Here is a 23,182-nt window from a genome sequence, read left to right as displayed (position 1 = left end):
GGATAATAAATTCTGTTAGCAGTGAGCCTGCTGAAACAACTGAGAACTGGATTAGTATTTGAAGGCTTTCTCTGTTAGGGAAGTTGTCACTAAAATTCGTTTTCAGGACATGTCACTCATGAGGATTTACTTACATTCCATATGTTTGGTTCAAAGGTGAAAGAGGGCCTCCAGGAGACAGTGGCTGCATTAACATCCGTCTTGAGAAAGGAAAAAAGGGGGAACCAGGGTTTCCTGGTGAGAACGGATTTAGAGGTGAAAGAGGTAAATTCATAAAAGAAAGCTGATATAAATCACTGGTGTTTTTCACAGGTTTGGACTCATAGCTGCAGTAACATCCAGCAGCATTACTGTGTCTATAGATTCTTAAACTAGCAGATTGCTTTCTTCGGACAATTACTAAGATTGATACACAAAGTGTGAAAGCATAGCCATATTCAAAATAAGTGTCAAATAATGGCTTGACTATATTGGTTATTATCTTGTTCTACAAAACTTCAGGTGAAAAAGGCAGTACTGGTTTCAGAGGCATGCCAGGATTTCCAGGGAAGAATGGTGTCCCAGGACTGCCAGGTGACCATGGTGACACTGGACTGATGGGGTTTCCAGGATCATGGGGCTTCCCAGGACCAAAGGGCTTTAAAGGAATTACAGGTTTTCAAGGACAACCAGGTGACCAGGTAAACAAAGTGGTAGTGATCTGTCCTGGACTTCGCAGTTATCTCCTTTCTCCAAGAAATGCGATGAAGGGTACTTCTTTTGTACTTACCCATTAGATGTTCCTCCTGAGAAGAGACTGTCCATATGATAGGAAAGGTAACTTCCTTAACGCAACACTTCAATGCTTTGATTACACTTCAGCAGGAACTGTAGTCAGTCAACAAAGGGCCTCTCCCCTCTCTCCTAGCTGCATGTTGTGATTTTGTTATATTGCCACTTGGTGGAAGTCCAGGCTACACTGCACTTGGGGCAAAAAATGGATGCACAATCAAGTCTTTAACATTATTCCTAAAAACAGATTGACAAATCACTTACTGCAAAGATCATAACATAGCAGCAGCACAAGTATGAAGTTAATATATAGCTGCTTCTTCATATCTTGCTATGTGGAGCAGCCAAGCCAATAGACAAGCCAAACCAAGTCTTCTGTGCCCACACCGACAACTTGCACCAAACAGAACCCAGGCAAGCAATACTGCTCAAGAACAAATATACAAAACGATACATAGAGCACATATGGTTATAGGGTAAAATTCTTCACTGGCTTATATGCTAGGTAGACAGGCAGTGAGATTACATGAAGCATAAAGCACAGTTGGTTTTTGGTAAAGGGACATATCTTCACTTGTCTTGTATTTCTTTGAAGAGATAATCTGTGTTTTGCTGATTATAGGTCATTATTCAAAAGGAAAAATAGAGAAATCTTTGCATTTTTACTGTTACATCATATTTCTGGTTAATGTTCATAGTAAATTTTGGGTAATATACAACAGTATTTGGTACATTTTTATGGTACCTTTTAAATCAAATTACTCAAGCCATCTGTGGGGAATTTAAGCTGTTCAAGCCAGAAGTTAGCATAAACTATAAAAGCACAAATTCAAAATGATTAGCAAGTCTAATCTACAGTTTCTTGGAAGTGTTAGTGGTCAGTGTTAGACATGTAACAAAGACAGCATGCTTTTCTGTTGAGCTTAAGATACAGTTTTGCTATTCATATTGATTGCTGGTCCGTTTACCAGTGTAAGAGAACCAGATGCTCTTATAGATCATTCCTGCTACACATATCATATGTCAAACACTTTTGTTTTTTAAAAAAATCAGGGTGACGTTGGCTTACCGGGAGTCCCTGGAAATCCAGGACTGACTGGCCCAAAAGGATCTAAAGGTAATGAATTTATATAGACATGCTTTTGAAAAGAGCAGTATTGTTAGGATGCATATGCTCTGATAGATGGTGAGGACTCACTTGAAAAGGGGAAGCAGGACAGAAGTGAAAATAATTAAAACATGAATGTCATTAGAAACAAGTCTGACTTACCTGAAGGCAGAATTTGCATTTCAGTATATTCTTTAACAGTTTGTTCCTTTTAAAGTAGGTTTAATTTAGAAGATAAACTCTCTGAGATCTGACACCAGTTTAAAAATTCCATCAAACACACATAAAAATCCACTCTTATGGAGCTGTAAAATTTGTCAAATCAAATAAGAGAAAATGCAATCATTAGGGTATTATGGTATGGTATTATACAGATACATACAATTTTTTACATATTCTAACATGATTTATAATTTCTTTTATATCGCTGATTTTCAGTATTTTTCAGGCTATGATTTCTGAAAGTGTAGTGTAACAAATCAGGCAGAGTTCATACCCATGCACGTAAAATTATTCAGTTGAAAAGATGAAGTTTTGCATATTGTTTTTTACATAGGTAGAGATTACTCTGAAAAAATTAATATTTAGATTTTTAAAAGTGTTTTGAAGAAATGCAAAATGGTGTCATCCATCATATTCCAGATTTCCTTGGAGCAGGATTGCATTACTAATAAATAACAAAATTAAATCATTGCCTGGAAAAAACATTAAGGGAACATGAGAAATTATTTTCTCAGTTACATTTTCCATTTCTTCAAAAATTCAAGACCTTTTCAGCCAGGGAATATATTCCCACAAAAAAAGAACAACAAAAATGAAGTGTATTGAAAACAAATTTACTGGAAAAGTTATCCTTAAAACTAAAGCAGGAAATAGCCAGTAAAGGTGGGGATTGCTATGGCAGGGAATTACTAGCAACACTTGAACTTGATATTTCCTCTTAACTCTTCACACCAAAATCAGACAATGAAGCTGGAGACAGCATGAATAGGTAGGAGAGGTCAGGCATTTATACAGACAATAAAAGGCAGAATTGCACGGAATTACTGATTCTTTGATAAACAGGAATTTCAGTACAGACAGAAAGAAGGTGGTGTGCTGGCTTAAAGTCCCCAGCTAGGCCCTAAAAGGTCTTTGCTGAGTCAACAGACTCACACTGTATTGATTTTGCACAACCTCACAAACCTACATAAGTTCTCTCTGTTTAATAAATTGTTATAGGCAATAACATGCAATATCTTTCATTTCCGGTATATGCTTTCAGTATCGGGAAAGTTCCCATGATTTTTGTTTCTGTTTTTGTGTTTTGTTTTTGGTTTTGTTTTTTTTTTTTTTTTTTAATTACAGGAAGTTTACATGAATACTGCCAGGAATCATAGTAAACACAAACTGAATTAGTACTTCAAGACAAGCTGAGCTGGCAGACAATTTGCATGTGCCAAAGCATTTTTCATTCTGTGATCTCTCAGTTTCTTTTATAGCTGTTAATATCTATGAGTAAATTATCTGATCTTACAAAGTTGTCCAGCTTTGGTTTTGTGGATGAAAAGGACACTTGCATGAAATGAAAGTCATTGTACCTCAACAGGCAAGAGAGGCGACCCAACTCCTCTGCTTGGTACACGTGGTCGAAAAGGGCCTCCCGGAGATCCAGGATTACCAGGTATCTCTGTCTGACTGAAGAAAAAATTGGACTTAAGAACTAATTTTCTCTAAGTTTTGTTAGTGGAGAGGGAGCTCTGCTTTCTGTGCACATTGAGCGGTATTTTCTATAGTTATAAACACAGGGATTGGAGAGGCATCAAAATGTGCAACATGGCTAGCACAAACATAAGAGGTAGAGTCTGCTGTTTGTCTAGTACAGCACCGATGAACTTTTCAATACTTACCAGAATAAAACCTGGCTTGGCTGTATCTCGCTAGCCATTTCTGTTCTTCCAGGTATCGCCAGAGAGATCAGTATAATTCTTTGCTAATAAATAGATGCAAGGATCTGAAGGATTTGAATAAAATTCTTTTTCTAGTCCAGAAACCCGTTACTGAACTTTTGTATTTTAAACTTACTTACCATGATACGAAGAATGGGCAGCTTTAAACAAGTAAGTGCTAGATTTTTTTTTTTTTTTTTCTTTAAGGGCTCTGTGGATTCCCAGGAGAGAAGGGTTCACCAGGTATCCAAGGGCAACCTGGAAGACCAGGATCCAAGGGTGACCCTGGGTACCCAGGAATACCTGGATTTCCAGGTAAAGCCAAAGTTTAAAAAATAGTGCTATGTAACAGCTCAAAAGAGATATGGAACATGAAAATGCAGCTGAGGAGGCACCTCTGTGGAGGAGGCTAGAGAAATCAGAGATCGTATAAAGGCGTGTATTGAAAGCCATTTCAGTACCTATAGACAGCAGCAATAGTCTGCTCTGAGTCTCAGAGAACAAGAACCATCAACTCTTCATACATTCCCATACACTTTCAGGTACCTCTGCTTCATACAGTGTGCTGCATAGCATGAAAAAAAAAAACACAGTTTAATAGATTTGCATATTCAGATTTTTTTTTTTTTTCCCCACTCTCAGGAGCTACAGGTTCTCAGGGATTGCCAGGAGAACCTGGAGAAAAAGGAAGACATGGAATTTTGGGACCTCCAGGATTGCAAGGGTTAGCTGGATCCCAAGGCAGGAAAGGTAAATGGTATACAGTGCAATTCTTCTGGTAACGTGACAGCACCAGACATAAATACCCTTTTGGTAGTGAAAACAGAAAAGGCCTACCTGTGAGCATGACTTTGATTCTGTGTTCTCTTAAACTACTAGAAGAATTAAGCCAGTTCCCATCACCTTTGAAAAGTAACATAAATGCTACCTCAGAAAACTGGGCTACAATCTAAAATTTATTGAGGAAGAAGGCAGAAACAGATTCTGGCTCAGCTGATGTAACTGATAGCAGAAGTTAAGGAAAGAAAAAGGACTTTGCAGTAATTCAGATGTTTCACTTTCGCTTCAGTTATGCTGTGTTCTACCTTTTCACCATGGAGTGCCACTGTTACTCTACAAAACCAGCAGACTGCTATGGACAGTTTTGTCTTACAAATTTGTTTTAACAAATTGTGATAAGGTAACTTGGGTTGGTTTTTGTTGTTGGTTTTGTTGGTTTTTTGTTTTCTCCTAAAACTGATTTTTGGTAGATTGAACACAGAAATGTTACCTCCAAATTCTAACTTACACTTCTCACAATGATTGTTATGTTTAGATTGAACAACAGTTCATCTATACAGTTGTTTTTGTTGGAGAACATTATTAACTTCTGCTATACTCAGAATGATACACTGAAATTATGTTACATTAATACTTCATAAAGAAGGGTAATCAACTATGTACTTTGTATCCTCACCCTGTTATAGTGTGCTTCATAACCAGTTCCTGGACAGGAAGGATAATATTAGTGACTCATATAGAAATCACAGTAAAGTAACACCTGAGGCTACGATAAATGGTTAGAGAGGACAATAGACTCACTTTTTCAAATTCAGCCTAAGGAAATATTGAGAAGGTTTCTTATAAACTACTGAAAATTTAAGTGAAAAATGAAAACCATTTATGATTACTTGCAGTAAATAAGTGGTGCTGATTTAAACTGCCATGACAGATTCCTTGCTGGTGCATGATCTGCAAGAGAACATTTCATTGTTGCAAACAATATTTGCTGTAACAGAGATCTGCAGTGACAGGGATGTCTAAATTGAGAGGGGTCACAAAAAAAAAGAGCATTCTTCTGCTGAAAACTTCTTAGTAGCAGATGCACTCTTTCCTTCTTGTCATAAGTGGTAAGACACTTCTTTGCTATATTGTGCAGAAGTTATCCCAAGTCCTGCATGGAAAACATAACAAATTAACACATGTGCTGCAGAGGGAAAAGTTCAGTTCCAAATGGCAATTCATTAGAGACCAAGTTGCCTGCTAAGCCTTAGGATTCTAAATATTTCCAGCATAGTTGAAAAGAAAGTTAACACCTTTGAAATTATAGCCAGTAATGAAAACTGAATGGAATTTGTATTCCAATTGGAGAATATAGATCTTAATGCTATTTTCAATAAATACTGTTGCTAGCTTTAGAAGTGAAATGGTTAATTGGCTGTTCATAGTTAAGTACACAGCCTTGTTAATCTAATTGCTTCTCATTTACATTAAATGTCTTGTGCCTGAAGAACTTTTAGATTAAAAAAATTAAACAGCATCTAGCAAAGCATAAACACATTTTCTTTATTACAGAGATAGTTTTACTAGTTAAGGGCTTAGTCTGGCAAGACTTACTTGTGTGAGTAATCCTTGATGAAGCAACTAATATTAAGAACATCAGCAGAATTACTTGTGTGAGTAGAAGCTGAATTGGGCTGTAAAATACAGAAACAGTGGTTCATACATAGGTCAGCCAATTCAGCTGTACCTAGAAATATGGGACTACAGCAATCCAAAAATCTAGAATTACAAGGGCTGATATTATAATGGATTGTTGGCAAATGTGTCAGAAATTCCCTGGAAAGCAAGTAAACCAAGCCATCAATCTTGACTGAATGAGCTCAAGATCAAAAAAGTTTTAAATGGTGACCTGGGTGCCAAAAATAGTTAGGAGTTCACAATAATTTTAAAATACCACTGTTAAATTCCCCAAATTGGCATGCAACTCTTACATAAATTTGAAAATGGGAACATGCCCAAAGCACAAGCAGGCTACAGAAAGCAAGACCGAAACTTAGAATGTCATGAAAAGTTAAAGAGCAGTTAATTAAGGGCATAGAAGATATTACAGGTTGGATTACTAGTATCCCATGTTATAAAGGGGATTACATAGAGAATACATTATCAATGTCCTGCGGGTTTTCAAACAATCTTCTAGATTTAAAATTTTTCCAGACCGGTGTTTGCTACAGGCTGGGTTTTTTGCCTTTTTTTGCCCCCTTTCTTTTCATTCCTTTGTTAAATTTTAACTAAAATACTTCAACAGTTTCTGAGAACAAAGCTATGGGGTTATTATTTTTGGTGTGTCTGTTAGAGAACTCTAGTGCCCTTCTATTTTTCCTTTCTCAGATGACCCATCTTTGAACGAGGAACCTTTAAATTTGGCAGGTGAAGCAGTTGATGAAGGGCATTTGTGTTGCTGTTCCTACAGCAATTTGTCCCTGCCAAATTTAACCAGCTTATAAACTTTAAAAAAATGAATCCATTCATATGTGCTTAAATAGAGCAATAAATTCTCACATGATCCATGCTCTGGCTATACAGCAGTTTTGTGTGCTGCAGGACACGCTGGGATCAAGCACAGGAACTGAAATGAGAACCTACATCTACTCCAGGAAGTAGCTAGACAAGGAAAATGAGACAGACAGAAAGATAATTCAGACTTGTGAAAAAAAACCACTGCAACTGGACTGGGAATCCTACATGGCAGGGAGAGGAACTGGTGGGGAGAGAAACTGGACAGAGATAAGCAGCAGAGGTGGGAAAGAGAGAGAGGAATAGGCACTGGCAGTATTGTTCTTGCTGATCAGTGTCCACTCTATCTGTCCTCCTCTGGAGCAAGAACCATCCCAAGTCTGAAACCTCTTTGAAACCTGTTACCAAATGACCCATCAGTTTTGCCAAATCTGTTTCTATCACCAGATGATAGGCTGCCATTTGCGTTTAATAAGTGTACGTCTTCATATTTGATACTACATCTATACAACTTAGGAAACTATAAAATGCTAATGACATGGAGATATTTTTACCTTCCACTGCAAACAGCAAACACAATCTCAGATTAGTTCAATTAAAAAAAAAAAGGATTAAAAAATGCTACCTATGTTTTTACTTATTGTGTTTTAGCAATTTTCAAAAAAGCACAGATTATAAAGAAAAATTATATCTAACTACCATGAACACAGCCTGTGATCTGGTCATCTAGTGAACATCACTAGTGACAAAGCTGCTCGATACTGTCAGATGTCAGCATAGGTCTCAGTTACAGATTTGTTGTCTTGAAAGACTTTGTGCTGTTCAAGTTTAAAGAAATTTTGTAATAGTGTGATGCAAAAAAGCATAGTTTTCTGTGTGAAATCTGCAGGACCAGGGAAAAGACAGGTGAAAATTTATCTTTTTTCTAGTGCAACTAGGTTAAATCACACTTACATTTGGAACAGAAGCTGTAAAGAAGTTACAGCTTTACAGTTATTTTATGTAGTGTCTGCATCCCAGTCACCTGGTCGTGTGATAACACAGCTAACTTTGGACTAGTTAATCACATGTAGCAGTAGTAGTCTAGTCACAGACAGGAGGTTCACTATAGAGTAAATTAGCCCATATTGAGCTTCCTGCTGCTAGATGCAGAGTAGAAACACCTAAAGGATTAAAAGGTGTATTTTCTGATTGCTTTGATGTGAAACTGTATTATGATTACTATTTTCAGATTTTTCACATTTTCCTTTCCAAAAAGACTGCACTCAGGTGCAATGTGATCTCGCCTTCAGTTGCCAATAAGAATCAAATTCAGCAAATACCCTGTCTTGATCCAGAATGTGTTGTCAGGAAAAAAACAGCATCATTTTTAATTGTGACTGTGAAGGATTATTGTGGCACCCAGTCATGCCTGTAATACCTCTCAGGTCTTCCTGGACTGCCCGGACTGGATGGCTTGGATGGACTGAAAGGTCAAAAAGGTTCTACAGGAGCTCCAGGTAAAGAAGGAAAATAGCTATGTGGAACAGAAAATCTTCTCATAAATGACTGAATGTGCAAGGAATGATGAACATTATTTTGATATTTGCCTTGCCCAGAAGATATCATTAAGACTCAGACTAAAGTTTCAAACAGTATCTAAAGTATGCCTAATGACACACCTGCAGTTATTTGGGGGGAAAACTTAAACTTCCATTACTCATATAGTTTTGTTGGAACCCTTAAGACTGTTTATAAAACGAAAATGTTCAGTGCAGATGATTCAAAGGAGAGCCAAGTCTCCAGGTTTTTTTATAAGTAAAAGATAAAACTAACAAATTAAAAGGAGACATGAAATCCCAGCCCCATTAAAGTCTATGGGCAGTGTGCCACAAATTTAAGAGGAACCTGGATTTCACTCATGCCGATCTATTTGCAACTTCCAAAAGGTGCTTTTGAAGCAGTATTAAAAAACAGTGGTCAGCATCTATCTAGAGATTACAACTCTATGCTGATAGAAAATTGAATTTAGGACCATGCATTCAGTTTACATTTCAAGTTACAGACAATAATGACACCATATAAAATAACCCCTGAAGAAGAGCATTAAAGCAAAGAGATTACTTTCTTTGAAAGAGATGAATTAGGGCCAGATTCAACAAAACTCTATCCAGCTTCCAAGAGAGAACCAGAAAAATAGTACTAGGCAACCCTTGCAAGGAGGAACATCTGCAGCTGGTATTTCTATTCTGCACATCTGTATTTGTACTCACTATAAGCTTTATGTACGTAATTGTTTTCCTATACAGGTCAAAGTGAAACAGGGCCCCCAGGATACTCAGGAGAACTGGGACCAAAAGGAGACAGAGGTGAACCTGGATGGCCTGGTATTTCTATTCCAGGTCCCCCTGGAGAAAGGGGATTCCCAGGATTCCCAGGTAAGAAAGGGTTTTCTCCCTACTGGTGCCCTGCAGAGTTGAAATGAAGCTCATACACGCTCTTCCCCTGGTTAGTATGAACATCAGTACATACCCAGAAGATTCCCTCCCTAAAAACATCTCTGTTGCTGTAACATGCTAGTGTTTCCTGAGTAGGTACGGACACCCCAGTATTTCTTGTTTATTATGTTACAGGAGAGGAAAGAATGAGAATAGAAAATGATGGACTTGGACAGACTCAGGGAACTGCTAGGTAGAGTTGCCTCTTAGGAAGAAATTCCTGAAGAAAAATAGTGCAGGAGATCTGGTAGTCACAGAAATGCAGTAAATCAACTATTCTGCTATAAATGCAAGATGGAACTGTTTCACAAGATTTCTATGATATTTTAAGAGCCTTGGTGATACAGGAATCACACAGAAATAGGAAAAAGCAAGTGTTTGAGGAAGGGCCACTAAGAAGGTTAAGAGATTGGAGCATCATATGAGAAGAGGCTGAGGGAGAACTGCTCAGCCTCCAGAAGAGAAGGCTCAGGGAGGATTTTATGAGTGTGTATAAGTATCTGATGGGAAGGACATGGAGACAGATTCTTCATAGTGGTATCCAGTGACAGGGTAAGAGGCAGTGGGCACAAACTGACATACAGGAAATTCTACTTATATATAAGGAATAGTTTTGGTTTTCCTGTGAGGATAATTGAATATGGGAACAGGTTGCCCAGAGAAGTTATGAAGTGTCCGTCCTTGGAGATAACTCAAAACCCAGCTGGACAGAATCCTAGGCAACCTGCTCTAGCTCACCCTGCTTTGAGGAGAGGGTTGGACTAGGAAGTCTCCCAGGGCCCATTCAAGCCTCAGCAATTCTGTGATTAGAAGTGACATTAACTTTGTTCTACCAAACTTTGCCACAGCATCACATAACACACAGAAGAAAAATAGCAGAGGTGAATTCTGGTGAGGTGAATTATTCTAAGATGAAGACACAGTCATTTTTCTCAATTCAGTTACTAGTTCATGAACTGGGGGAGTCAACAGAATGGTGCTGTTGAGGAAAAAAGACAAAAGTTTAATTCTAAGATGTATTAAGACTGCTTGACATGGGATGGGCAAGGCCTCCTATGGTATACTGTGTCCAGCTTTGACAAATTAGGGAGAACTCAGTAGAGAGGAAATGGAAGGACGGGGTTGAAAACAAGACTGAGAAAACTAGATTTGGGGTTTTGTAGAAAAGAGAAGGCAACGGAGTGCAACACATATGCTAACAAGCTGTGACTCTTCAGAAATGTTATGCAGAGGATGGTAACCTGTAACTTTTCCTGACTTTCACATTCAAGGGCACTAATGTTTTACTTTGCAAAAATCAAGATTACAAATTAGGGAAAAAAATACATTTAAGGCTAGTAAATTCATCTTGTTCACTGAGGTTTTTTAAGAAATGGCTGAACTCACTTTCACGTGGAACAATCTGTGAATACTTACCTGTCCCAGGCAGAATGATTTCATAGTCCCCATTCATCTTACATTTTTACCATTTCTCCCATTGTTAGAATTCAGAAGAAGATGACGATTTGTGGCAATATGTCAATGTGTGATGATGCATTCTATAGTTTAAGTAGATTTTATGGAAAGAAATAAAAATTTTTAAAAGATAACAAATATTTTCATTTCTACAAGATGTCTTTGTTAGTCTAGTCACTCATATGTCCAGTATACAAGTGAGAGCCCATATTTCATCCATGACTTCATATGTCAGCATTCTTTTAGTCAGTAAGTTATTTCTGTAATCTAGAAAAACCTCAGATTTCTTTTTCTTTTTTTTGTAAAATGTAATTTCTTAGGCAGAAGAGGACCTGTTGGACCCACTGGACCTATGGGAAGATCTCCTGATAGCGCTTCTCCTGGTCCTCCAGGTGATCAAGGACCACCTGGTTTAGATGGCATCAGAGGTATTAAAACCAAAAATACCAAATTTGATCATGTAAAAAGACCCTGAGGCTACTAGGAGTCACTGTGTTGCTGTCTGTGGAACAATATATAAAAGCGCATAGAGAACAAGGAAACTAAACAATACCTCAAGTGAATACACAGAGAAGTGAACGCTGGAATGATCACCAGAGCAAGGATAAAATACCAATCTCCAGATTCAGTTTTCTGGCCCACAGGGTAGTTCTGTACAAGTCCTGCTGCTACAACATATCTCAGTTTCCACAGAAGCAAACAGAAATAAGATTACCGGCCTCTCTTCCTAGCAAGAAGGATAACACACATTGTCCAGAAGCCTGCTGTTGTTGGTAAACCCACAAAGTGCTTGCCAATCTAAATCCAGCCCTGGGAAAGCTAAAACTGGCAACTCTTTTGTAAGCATTTATGTAGGCCTCACTTCTGTTAGAAGCAGGGGTTGCCAAGGGATCCAGTCAATTCCTATAGATTCTGGTCTTCAAATGGAGCTCCTTCAAGCTGTTCTGACCCCTTACATTAAGTATCTGAACCCTTTCTTACCCAGTACAAAGACTTACTTCCTATTGGGAAATCGGGGATGGAGAGTGGAAGGGTAAGCAACGCTATAATAAACAGAGAGAAACAGTGTCTCAGTGTCACTAATTTTCCATCTTTTGTTTGCACAGAATCTACATAGTTTTGGGAGCTATTCCTATTGTCTTCATTACAATGCCTTGGACAAAGGCTAATACTAATATTTCCAAAAACACACAAGGGCTGTCCTACATGCCAGGGAAAAAAAACAAAAGTAAAAAAACCCAATGGAACATGGCTATTTTTAGATGTTTATGCTTTGTGTATATATTAAGATTAAAGTTATTTTACCATAGGTCAGCCTGGGAATCCTGGTCCTCCTGGAGAGACTATCTTTGTGCGAGGAGATCCAGGTGATACCGGTATTCGAGGGGCACCAGGCAATCCTGGGCAGCGAGGGCAACAAGGAGCAAGAGGTCTTCCAGGGAATCAAGGCAGAGGAGGCCCAAAAGGTATGATCTGAGATGTTTTTAACTAGCATGTGCACTTACGGCCAGCCCTATGCAAGTTGTGCACAGGGGGTTGCCGTTGGAGACTGAGCCAGACAGAAGGGGTAGGCTGGACATTTCATAGCTCCACCCTGTTACCTACAGATGAGACGGGGCTGGAGGAGGTGGTCAGAGTAGAGCCAGATTCATGTGTACTGCTTCCAACAGCTTGTTGGAAGACTCCCCTACCAACCTGAGAATGAGACAGTAAAGCTTCTGAGTCTGCCAGATAAAGCAAACCTTGACCTCTCTACAGGGTCTTGAGAAACCATGGAAAATGCAGATGTGTTTGAACAAACACAGACTCCACATCTGCCCTATCAATAGCTTTGGGCTTTCAACAGATTCTTTAGTTTGAAAACAGGGATCTAGGTACTCTGTTTCCTCCACACACTTCAGAGAACTCCTCCCTACACCAATCCCTTCCGATTAATTCAGTTTAAGACCAGGAGAATGCGCGTTTCTTTCTGGGAGATAACAGAGTTGAGCTGTCCCGAGCATTTTTTGTTACTCAAGCAGCCAGACTTCATCTTATTTATGTGTTCACCTTCTCAGAATGCAACCACATGTAATTGTACAACTGTTTTCTATCCAGGTCCTATGGGAATCCATGGCCCACAGGGTCCACCTGGTGCTATAGGACAACCAGGAGACCAAGGTTTTCAAGGAAAACCTGGTCCCAAAGGTCCCACAGGTACTTATGAACCTGTTGCTCACTGTCACTCAATTGTATCCATGATCTTACTATTCATATATAATCTTACTAACGTTTACTGGCATACAGACTATTTAAACAATCTCATAAAAAAAACAACTTAATTGATTTCTCATTTGAGCTGTGTAAAAATTTCTGAACTATGTATTTGTTTCTAATGTCACTTCATGTAAGTGCTTTCAGTTCTCATTCCATTCTTTACTCTAATTTACATGCCTGAAACTTGTTTCCACCTGCACCACAATGGCCGCAATCTGCTTTCCATTTTTCAAATCCTTCAGGTTTCATAGGTAAGTTCATGACTATTGATTATTGTTCTTTTCTTGTGGGCTTCCTTCTGTATAGATACATTGCACTTTTATTAGAAGGTATTCTTGGCTTGGCTGCTAGGAATAGTAAGATACTGCTACAACAACGTAGTTCTAAAAGATTTTTCACATGAATAGCTAGCACTTCCAAGCAGACCAATATCATGATAATGCTCCATTGAGAAGTTTCATGCTGTGATGTCAGTTAGATTTGCAAAACACGTTTCAAATTTTCATTTTGGTCTTTGGTTGTCACACAAGATGCTTTCTAACAAAGAACTTAACAAAAGCTCGAATCCTAACACTGGATTACTACAAACACTAAACTCTTAATCTGACTAAATTGATCCAGTTCTGATTTTGTTCCACAATGCAAATAGCCAATAGCTTCCAGTAACTTTCAATACATAAAATGTGGCCATTCTTTATTTTTTATTATTATAATTATTTTAAATGAATATTGTGAATTAGCTTCTTTGGTCTGCTTATTGGTGGTTTTGCAGCCACAGAATAGGCAAAGTGCTATAAATCTTCACATTGCCAAGGTGTTTCCACTGAAGTTGGGTACATTTTAGGCTTTAACACAAATCCGTTTGGGATACATTAAGACAAAGACTGTACACCAAATATTTGAAACATAGCAGCTAGCATACACTTGCAAACACATGCTTGCCATACTGTTAAATGCTGTGCTAAAGGACTAAGAGTAAAATTAAAAGCAGTGAGACTCAGTAATTCAAGATTTTAAAATACTTAAAGTATACACGTGAATACCAAAACCAACTAACAGTTATGTTGATTTTTCACATAGGAGCTATTAAGCAATCTTCTAATTTACTTTCTTATTACATATTCCAGGTGACCCTGGTGAACCAGGGAAAACAGATGATTCATGCCCTTCAATCCCAGGGCCTCCTGGGGAAGCAGGGCAAAGAGGAGACGATGGCTCTGTAGGGTTACCAGGACGAGTAGGCCACCCTGGACCCCAAGGTAAGCTTGTGTTTTGAAAACTTGGATGTCTATTTTAGCCATTTAGACAACAAATTGAAAAGGGTCAGAGTGTCAGTGTTACTTCTCTGTGTTTAAGTATGTCTCTTCCCCTTAAATACTTATTAACAGTCTCCAGAAACATGTATTGGGCTGGTTAATGGCTGAGGGTGATGGATCAATATAGCTGAACTGGGCTGCTTGAGCCTGCCTGCATTGCATTCCCTTTTCCTAGGCCAGGGAGGGCAAAAACGTCAGGCACTGTTGAAAAAAGGAGTTCTTCAAAAGGTATTTTTCCTTTTTACCAACCAATGAAAAAGCAATGCCTCAGACTACTCCTATGGTTTAGACAGGTTATATTTGAAGAATGTTAAAAATATACATGCTTTCAAATTTAGCAATAATGAATCACAAAGCTGTGCTAATCAGAGTCCTAGAAGGACACTGAAGTCAGAGGGGTGGCTATGATAACACTTTTTATCTGTTAGAACATGAAGAAGTTACCACAAAAGAAAACTGACCAAAGAGATCTTAAAAAGAAAAAGGTGAAGGTGATGCTGATGATTCCAACAACGTGGCCATCTTCACAGAAATAGAGCGTAGCATGTCTGTGTAGCGTCTTCAGTTTAGGTTGTATCTAAATGTGGTGTCTTCAATTTAGATAGTGGGATCCCTCATGTGGTTTTAGATATTTCTTACTTTGGAAACTGAAATTTCTTGTGGTGGCTGCAGTGGACATCCAGTGTCTCTAGAGAAAAAGAACGTGATTTTCTGCCAGGAGATTCCCTGCAGTAGTCATTCCCATCACAAAAGTGAACACAAGTCATTTTCAGTGAACTGTGTCATTTTACAAATCTTCACTGATTGGCCAACTAAAAGGTGTTTCTCAGGTTGAATTGCTGTGTTTCCATTATATACATCATTAAAACAGTTTCTGTAAAACCAGATGATACAATCATACATACTTGCACTGGTTTTATGAAAGAAACACTTAGTAATGCTTTTCCTTTCATTAAGATAGCAGAATTCCAATTTTCTCCTGGCTTGGAAGGCAAACTGGAAGTTTTACTGGCAAAAGCAATGCGTATTACTAAAACGACAGCGTACTTGAGCCTTGGCAAAATAACTAGGCAACCAATCTTCAAAAGCTGTTAAATTGTTTTGACTGGTTTAGATTTTCTTAATGAATCTAGTAAAAAGTAACATGGGGAAATTTTGAGTGTTGTGAGACAACCTTGAATTACTCAATCTGCAGGTTAAATAGCAAAATTTGCAAGGAATGAAACACAAGCCATTAATGAGAAACAACTGTGGTGCTAGAGAAACATACTCATCTGAAAACTGTTTTTTACCAAAAGAGGAAATACACTGCTGAGTGCAGTAATACCCGACAGGTGTGGCTTCGTTCAATTCAGATTATGTTTAAAGTGGCCAGTGAACAGGAGCATCACTATCTGTGCCCTACATATGAGACATCTTTTACTTCATGGCCACACCTTGTTATCTGCTAATGTATGAAAATGCATGTGCATATGGGAAATCTAAAAAGGTGAGACCATCAGAAGCCTAAAAATATCTTTACCCTTCCCTACTGGATGTTGTCTAATTCTGCTGTTCCCTCCCTGTTCTGTAATTACTCTAATACAGGCATTACTTCACAGGGAGTCCAGTACGTGTTTAAAGACTTTGCTGAATTGGGTCCTAAAAGATGAGGGCCTGCCATAGGATGAGTTATAACTCATTACATGGTACAGATACTGATGGCAATTCTGCAAGAGGCTTGTCATGATCATGTTTGCTAGTGCCTTCATTTCAACTGTAAGTCACACAAGTTCTGTAGAGAAGACATAAAGACTTAACCAGCATTGCTGTTACTGAAGTCGTGCCTCTGAGCCGCTACGGTGGCCACAAGGTGGATAAACTGTAAAGAGAATTGCCAGCAGAAAGCCGCTCTGTACCTCTCTGTCCTGAAGTATCATTTCTTGGTGGTGTCAGTTCTGCTGACTGGCCCTCTGCATGCTCTGTGTGTTTGGAGAATGTATAACCTTTAAATGCAGCCGTATGAAGGGAAAGCGCATACACTTTGTATTTATCTAGGAAGAAAAGGTGAAGAAGGGTCATGTGGCCTGCCAGGCCAAGATGGCTTACCTGGGGCACCTGGACCACCAGGTGACCAAGGGATTATTGGAGAGCAAGGATACACTGGGCCACAAGGTAAGAATGGAACATGACTTCTGGGGGAGAGATGAGTGAGATGATTTATAGACCAAGTTTTCTCTCTACTCCTCCAATTCACACATGGGTACATCTACCTCTAGCCTGAGATACCATGACACTTCTTTCTCTCTCTCAGTTCAAGCACTGATAGTGACATTTGTGAATGATTTCATTACACATAAAAAGACCTATCTGAAGAAAATTTATCTCAGCATCCATTATTAACCAGGAAGGCAATTAACCACACATGCTTAAATGCCGTATATCAATAAGTATGTGTTTCTGAGTCAGGGCTGACGGTGCAACTGCCTGTGAGTAATTAAAAATGTATTTTAACTGTGACTGCTGTTTAATAAATTAATGGTTTAATACGTATGTGAGGAAAGGGCATTGACTGTTACTGCAGGGATTCAAATTCAGTCCAGACGAGTCATCCTGGCGAGTGAGTCTGGGAAATCATTCCCACCTCAGTTCATTTCTTAATCCATAGAGCACAGGACAGAGGCACAATACAAAAGCCAACTGTCAAGCATTCAGTGGCAATCTAGTTCATTTCTCTCCCATAAGGATAAAATGAGTCTACTGGTGTCTTTATTTCCCATGACAACCTGTGAAGTTGTATTATATTCAGTCAGGAACCCCTTACTGAACACATAAATATAGTACAAGATAAAAAGTTCACAGTAGCTATGTGTTCATACAAGTGAATGTCTTTTACCTTTTCTCCTATGTGTAAGGTCCACCTGGCCAGACTGGTATCCCAGGACCACCAGGCCCCCATATTAGATCTGCAAGTGGATTCTTGCTCGTCCTTCACAGTCAGTCAGACAGAGAACCACTCTGTCCACAGGGGATGCCAAAATTATGGACTGGCTATAGCCTGCTGTACCTGGAAGGGCAAGAGAAAGCTCACAATCAAGATCTCGGTATGTATTGTAGTATATAATTGCTCTCCAGTTAAGGTCTAATATGGTGTGATCTGTACAATGAAAGACAAGTCAAATGGAGCACACTACAGAATCATCAGTTACTTATTTTCCACAGACTAAAAACTAATTTACACTGATAATGAACTTGGTTATGCTGCCCTATTATGCAACCCATTTAAAATTGCTTTCTGCTGCTATGCAATTGAATGAAAAAAGTATTTCTACCTCTAAGTAATTTTGAATAGACATTGGAGAGATGAGTGGTTCATTTTACTTATCCTGGCTAGCCATTATGAGGTGTCTTTGAACTCAGTGGAGAGATTTTCCTAGATCAGGAATCTCATTTGGCCACTCTGAAATAACTCCCTGGAGGATCTGCTTCTTTTTACTATAGGGAGAGCTTAGGGTAAAGAGCTGGTTAAGGTAGGTGGTTACAGTTGGATAGCATAAATAACCTTTACAAATAAAATTATGCATCATGTTTACAGCAGAATTGTGTGCTTTTAAGAGTCAGAAGCTAATATTTTTTGGAAAAGACAGACCCAAATTTCTCCCAAAGACCTTTGGTGTCTTGGGTCATTTCTTCTATGTCTTCTACAATTCTGACTAAAATTAGCTGTCTAAATAAGCCACCTGACTTGCAGCCTGAGGAACTGATTGGTGGCAATTTGCACACAAGAAATTTCCTAAATTCCTGTGGACTAGTTATACAAGAGGCAGAGAAGTCTCCTAGGAGGAAAGATCAAGTACCCAATAAGCTGGACAAAAAAAGAAGTGTTTAAAAGAGCAATAAAACCCCCATATTTTTAGTACAGCAGTGTTGTTTTGAAATGTTTTCACTAGTGCGTTTGGCATTCCCCAAACAGTTGGGAGAGCCAGTTGGTAACAGAGTGCCTTGCAACAGCAGTGAAAATCAGATTCAAGGAAAATAAAGTCCTTGTTTCCTGTGACCAGTGTGTTCTTTTTGCAGGTATTTTCCTTATTCAACTACTCCAGATTCTTTATTAGTACTGGAATGGAATATTATCAGTAATAAACAAAACTGGCTTCTGTATAGAAACATCACATGTCTTTAAAGAAGGCATTAGGGTTTTGGGGTGTTACAGAAATAATACATCACACACAAAGTTCAAGGCAGAACATACATGCAGTGATTATTATTGTTAACTAAATAAGTCATCATGAAACTGTTCTAAATTCAGTTCCTGAAGAAGAACTTCACCTCTGAAGTATGCACTAGTCACTTCTTAATTCCCACTGATGTCTGCCTGATGAGAATTTTGCAGGATTGGCTCTGCAAAATCCCTCGATCCTTTTATTTCTTTGAGAGTCTGTGAAACCTTTCTGGAAGGCAACAGAACAGCTGCTGAGATTTCAGCTTAATGCACTGGTAGCAACAGCTTGTCATACTTTACAAAAATTTTCTATTTATCAGCATTGGCATTTGGTTTCTCACTGCTCCTAATGAGTTTGTAAATAGCTAATCTCCTTTTAAACCAGCTGCCACCTCTTGCCTAATTTATTTTTCAGCGTTGGCATAGCTAAGAAATTTGTTATCATAACTGTTTCCCATGGTGACAAACTACATTGTGTTTAAACACTGGATTGTGACACAATTAAATATTATTGATCAAAGGAAAATACTTATTGGTAAAAAAAGTTTCTGTTTGCAGTATAACTAGTCATTTTGGTAAAGAGCCTGGGAAGTTTAAGATCCGTGAATGGCATAACTCCTGTTAAGATATATAGTTTTGCAGCAACATTGGCCAGAACACTATTTTCAACTTACCTAGAAAGAAGTGGAGTATTTTTCATCGTTGTTATTATTTTCAGGTCTGGCAGGATCTTGTCTTCCTGTGTTTAATACCATGCCATTTGCTTACTGTAATATCAACCAAGTCTGTTACTATGCCAGTCGAAATGATAAGTCTTACTGGTTGTCAAGTGCGGCTCCTTTACCAATGACACCACTCTCTGAGGAAGAAATACAACCGTATATAAGCAGATGTGCTGTATGTGAGGCCCCAGCCCAAGCGGTAGCAGTTCACAGCCAAGACGAGTCAATTCCTCCCTGCCCAGTGAACTGGAGGAGCCTTTGGATAGGATATTCCTTTTTGATGGTAAGAGTCTGGGCACATGATCATATATCTAAGTTTCCTTCATACAGCTTTTGTGTTCTAAAGGTTCCGTGATTTTTAGCTCTGAAAAGTAAACTATCCCATGTCCGGCAAACATTAAAAAGGAAAATTCGCAAAAAGAAATGAGGGTTAGTTCCAATTGCAGAACTAGCTATATACACTAAAGTCATAGCCTTAAGCTACACATTTCTTAAAATTACAAAAACTTTGCTTGCTTGTCTTTAATAAACAATGGGATTTTCATGTACAAAGACATGCTTTTCAGAATTAGAGGTCCAGGTCTTTTTAATGCCATCCTCTAGTTACATTTCCAGCAGTTTAAATAACAACATTGTTTAGAATCAACCTGGATTACTCTTTTCTTCAGTTTGATAAATACCAGAAAAATAAGTGACCTGGCTCTAGACTTTTGAGATTAACTCATTACAGAGCAAATTAATATTTTTTCCAGTAAAGGAAGCTTATTCCAAATTAAGATGACCAGAAATAGTAGTTAAAAGCAAATAAAGTCAGAAAAAGACAGATTAATGTAATTTACCTATTTTTCATGCACAGTTATCAAGTTCTTTCATTGTTCTTCCCCAGCACACTGGATCTGGTGATCAGGGTGGTGGACAGTCCCTTATGTCACCTGGAAGTTGCCTAGAAGACTTCAGATCAGCACCATTCATTGAATGCCAGGGTCAGCGGGGAACGTGTCAGTTTTTTGCTAATGAATACAGTTTCTGGCTAACAACCGTGATGCCCGAATTGCAGTTTGCATCAGCCCCCCTGTCAGGAACTCTTAAGGAAGGACAAGAGCAGAGGAAAAAAATCAGCAGATGCCAGGTGTGCCTGAAGCATGGCTAACAAGCAAAACAAAAATAAACAGCTAGAGGGAGACTTGCATAAGGATGAACATGCTAAAGGTTTAAAAAGTATTTAATAATTGAATATATTTGAAAGTGGGCAGCACTGGTTTTTTTTTTTGAATGAATATATAAGACTGAAAGATGAAAAATCTGTTGAGCCTCATCCACCTGTGTACACACATCTACAGGTAGTAAAAATCTAGTGTAAAAAACTTAATTAAAAAAAAATGAAACTGTCACACTGTGGAGTCCACTGCCATAATATACAGGTAACAAGGTGAGCTTGGAGGGTTGAGTCAAGTCAAGAATACCAAGGAAACTGTATCTGTTGTGCAAGACAATGGATTTCCTGTTAGAAATGGCATTTACAACAGGAAGAGTATGTGCATTTATAGGGCACGTTATAAATATTTATCCTTATAGATACAGATGTGCAAACATACAAATGTCTTAAATCCCTATAGCTGAATTTCCCAAGCTGAAGAAACTTGTGCATGCTGTTTCTGAGGGCAGGGGAAAATGTAATTGTTAAAAAAAAAAAATTAAGATCAAAGTCTTTTACCATTGCAGCACTGACCCAAACTACGAAAGAACTGTTAACTGGGCTTTCATAAGCAACAAAAAGTTGCAAATCTGTTTAACAGCAGATTATCTGAGAAATCCTTAAAAAGCTATATTTATATTCACAATTAATTTCTAAGAGCAGTTAAATTATTAAACTCCAATTCAAGTAGCTGAAGAAACAAAGCAGTTTCTAATATTAATTGAAAAGAAGTAGTAGCATGGTGATAAAATGGGTGAATTTATCTGAGTGATGAATACAAGAAGCGTTAGGACATTTGTCTAAACTTGAAGCTAATAGATTTTGCTCATTTTGTTTCATTTTTGTAAACACACCACCAAAAAAAAAGAACCATCACCTTTAAGATCCTTACAGAATCCTAGCTCTAGAGATACTTTTTATTTTTAAAGCATTGATTGTTAAAATGTTTATAAGCTAAAGCACTAATCACCTTTTGAAAAAGTTAAAACACATTTATATATCCTTCATTCAGCTCTTAAAACCAGAACTATTAAATGCATATTTGAATCATGATGAAACTGCTGAAAACACAGATTGCAAAGGGAGAACTCATCACGTGCAGAAGGGCCACAAATGCTCCTCTTACCACTTAAATAAGCTATGTTTTACTAGAATGAAATAAAATACTTTTTCCAGCACTTTTCATTTCAATTTGTGTTCACTAAGAGACATGCCCCCAGCAAAAGGGTTTTCAAGGAAACTAAGATCCATGTCCAAGAGTCCTAAATCAAAGAAAACTCCCTCTGAAGCCATCACGAGTACAACAGGCTGATCAACCAATTTAAAAGTTGGATACACAAACTTAAAGAGCAGGACAGACAGACATTCCAGTCTCAGCCAGAGGAAAGCAAAATAGTCAGAGGGTAAGTCCGTTCAAGTGTAAATGCATCAGACTGTGCAACTTCCTTCCGACAGCACCAGCCAAACCTCTGATCTGCTGTGCTTGCACGGTGGTCAGCTAACGCTCCTGCTCTTTCACCTGGGAAAGGGTCAGGAGCCCTCCTGGGGCACGTCTCATCCCCACCTCTCTTGGGGAACATTTCCCTTCTGGTCCTGTTGGCCGGCTGGCACAGGGCACACCTCTCGGTTCACCCTTCAGCAATGCCAGCCGCAGGCGTCAGATCTGGCACACCACGCAGTCTTTTGAGGAGGGACTAATCCCTACCCTTGAGCTGCACTAAAGAATTGAATCCCCTCCTGCTTCAGACAGCATCCCACATGCTGGAGAGACTGGCTTTCTGGTTTGAGGTGAAAACCAGCATCTCAGCTCTGCAAGGTGCTGAGTAGCTTCAGAGGCCACCTGTGCGAGAAACAAGCAGCATGTCGAGAGGAGCACCATGCCTTCGTTGCCTGCCTATTCTCTGAGGCATGCAAACTAATTCCAAAAAGGCCACAGCTAAAACCACAACAGGCTGGTAGCTTCAGCTTATGTCACAGTAGCAGACAGATAACCCACTTCCTCAGGTGATGTCCCCATTCCCTCAGGGGCTATAGATAATTCCACATTAAGGCCTCATTTATGAGCTTTTCCTGACAGTCCTCACCAGCTCCTCCGTTATGCATTTGCAGCCTCTTTTCAGAAGTTCCCTGGAGAAGGGCAGTTGCTTTGCTGGAAATATTTAGAGTGGGGCTTTTCGTACTAACTGCACTTGGGTAAACAATAAAGAAAACCTTATACACTATGTTATTGTAGACTCTGTCATAAGACAACAAGCAAGATGGAATAAAATGGGATTTTGGAATTGGATCTGTGTTCACTTATCTTGAACAAGTACACAGAAAAATCTTAAAAACATCTGAGTGAATCAACAAAAAAAAGGATGCGATAATCTAAATAAGTCATTTCATGGCATTTTACCATCTTGCTCTTTTGTTTGATTTAGAAACATCATGTAAACCAGTCATATTTCTCTATCAGTGATGCCGGGTTTTTGCAC

At 38.7% G+C, this 23,182-nt stretch overlaps 1 protein-coding gene across 3 annotated transcripts in view; it reads left to right on the top strand.

Annotated features, from left to right (window-relative positions):
• COL4A4 (collagen type IV alpha 4 chain) overlaps window positions 1-21,883 on the top strand; it is a 77,730-nt gene extending 55,847 nt beyond the window's left edge. For all 3 annotated transcript variants that reach the window (XM_074833728.1, XM_074833725.1, XM_074833727.1), the window contains 16 exons: window positions 157-264; window positions 502-680; window positions 1,825-1,888; window positions 3,468-3,542; window positions 4,015-4,122; window positions 4,450-4,557; window positions 8,511-8,582; window positions 9,372-9,500; window positions 11,336-11,443; window positions 12,326-12,481; window positions 13,113-13,211; window positions 14,399-14,530; window positions 16,625-16,741; window positions 17,482-17,670; window positions 19,507-19,793; window positions 20,397-21,883. In XM_074833728.1, coding sequence (XP_074689829.1) covers window positions 157-264; window positions 502-680; window positions 1,825-1,888; window positions 3,468-3,542; window positions 4,015-4,122; window positions 4,450-4,557; window positions 8,511-8,582; window positions 9,372-9,500; window positions 11,336-11,443; window positions 12,326-12,481; window positions 13,113-13,211; window positions 14,399-14,530; window positions 16,625-16,741; window positions 17,482-17,670; window positions 19,507-19,793; window positions 20,397-20,660 — 2,195 coding nt within the window. In that variant the 3' untranslated portion in view covers window positions 20,661-21,883. The remainder of the gene's footprint in view (window positions 1-156; window positions 265-501; window positions 681-1,824; window positions 1,889-3,467; window positions 3,543-4,014; window positions 4,123-4,449; window positions 4,558-8,510; window positions 8,583-9,371; window positions 9,501-11,335; window positions 11,444-12,325; window positions 12,482-13,112; window positions 13,212-14,398; window positions 14,531-16,624; window positions 16,742-17,481; window positions 17,671-19,506; window positions 19,794-20,396) is intronic.
• The last annotated feature ends 1,299 nt before the right edge of the window (window positions 21,884-23,182 follow it).

Source organism: Strix aluco, chromosome 9, assembly GCF_031877795.1.
Source record: "Strix aluco isolate bStrAlu1 chromosome 9, bStrAlu1.hap1, whole genome shotgun sequence".
Lineage (NCBI taxonomy): Eukaryota > Metazoa > Chordata > Aves > Strigiformes > Strigidae > Strix > Strix aluco.
This window is presented reverse-complemented; position numbering and strand designations above follow the sequence as displayed.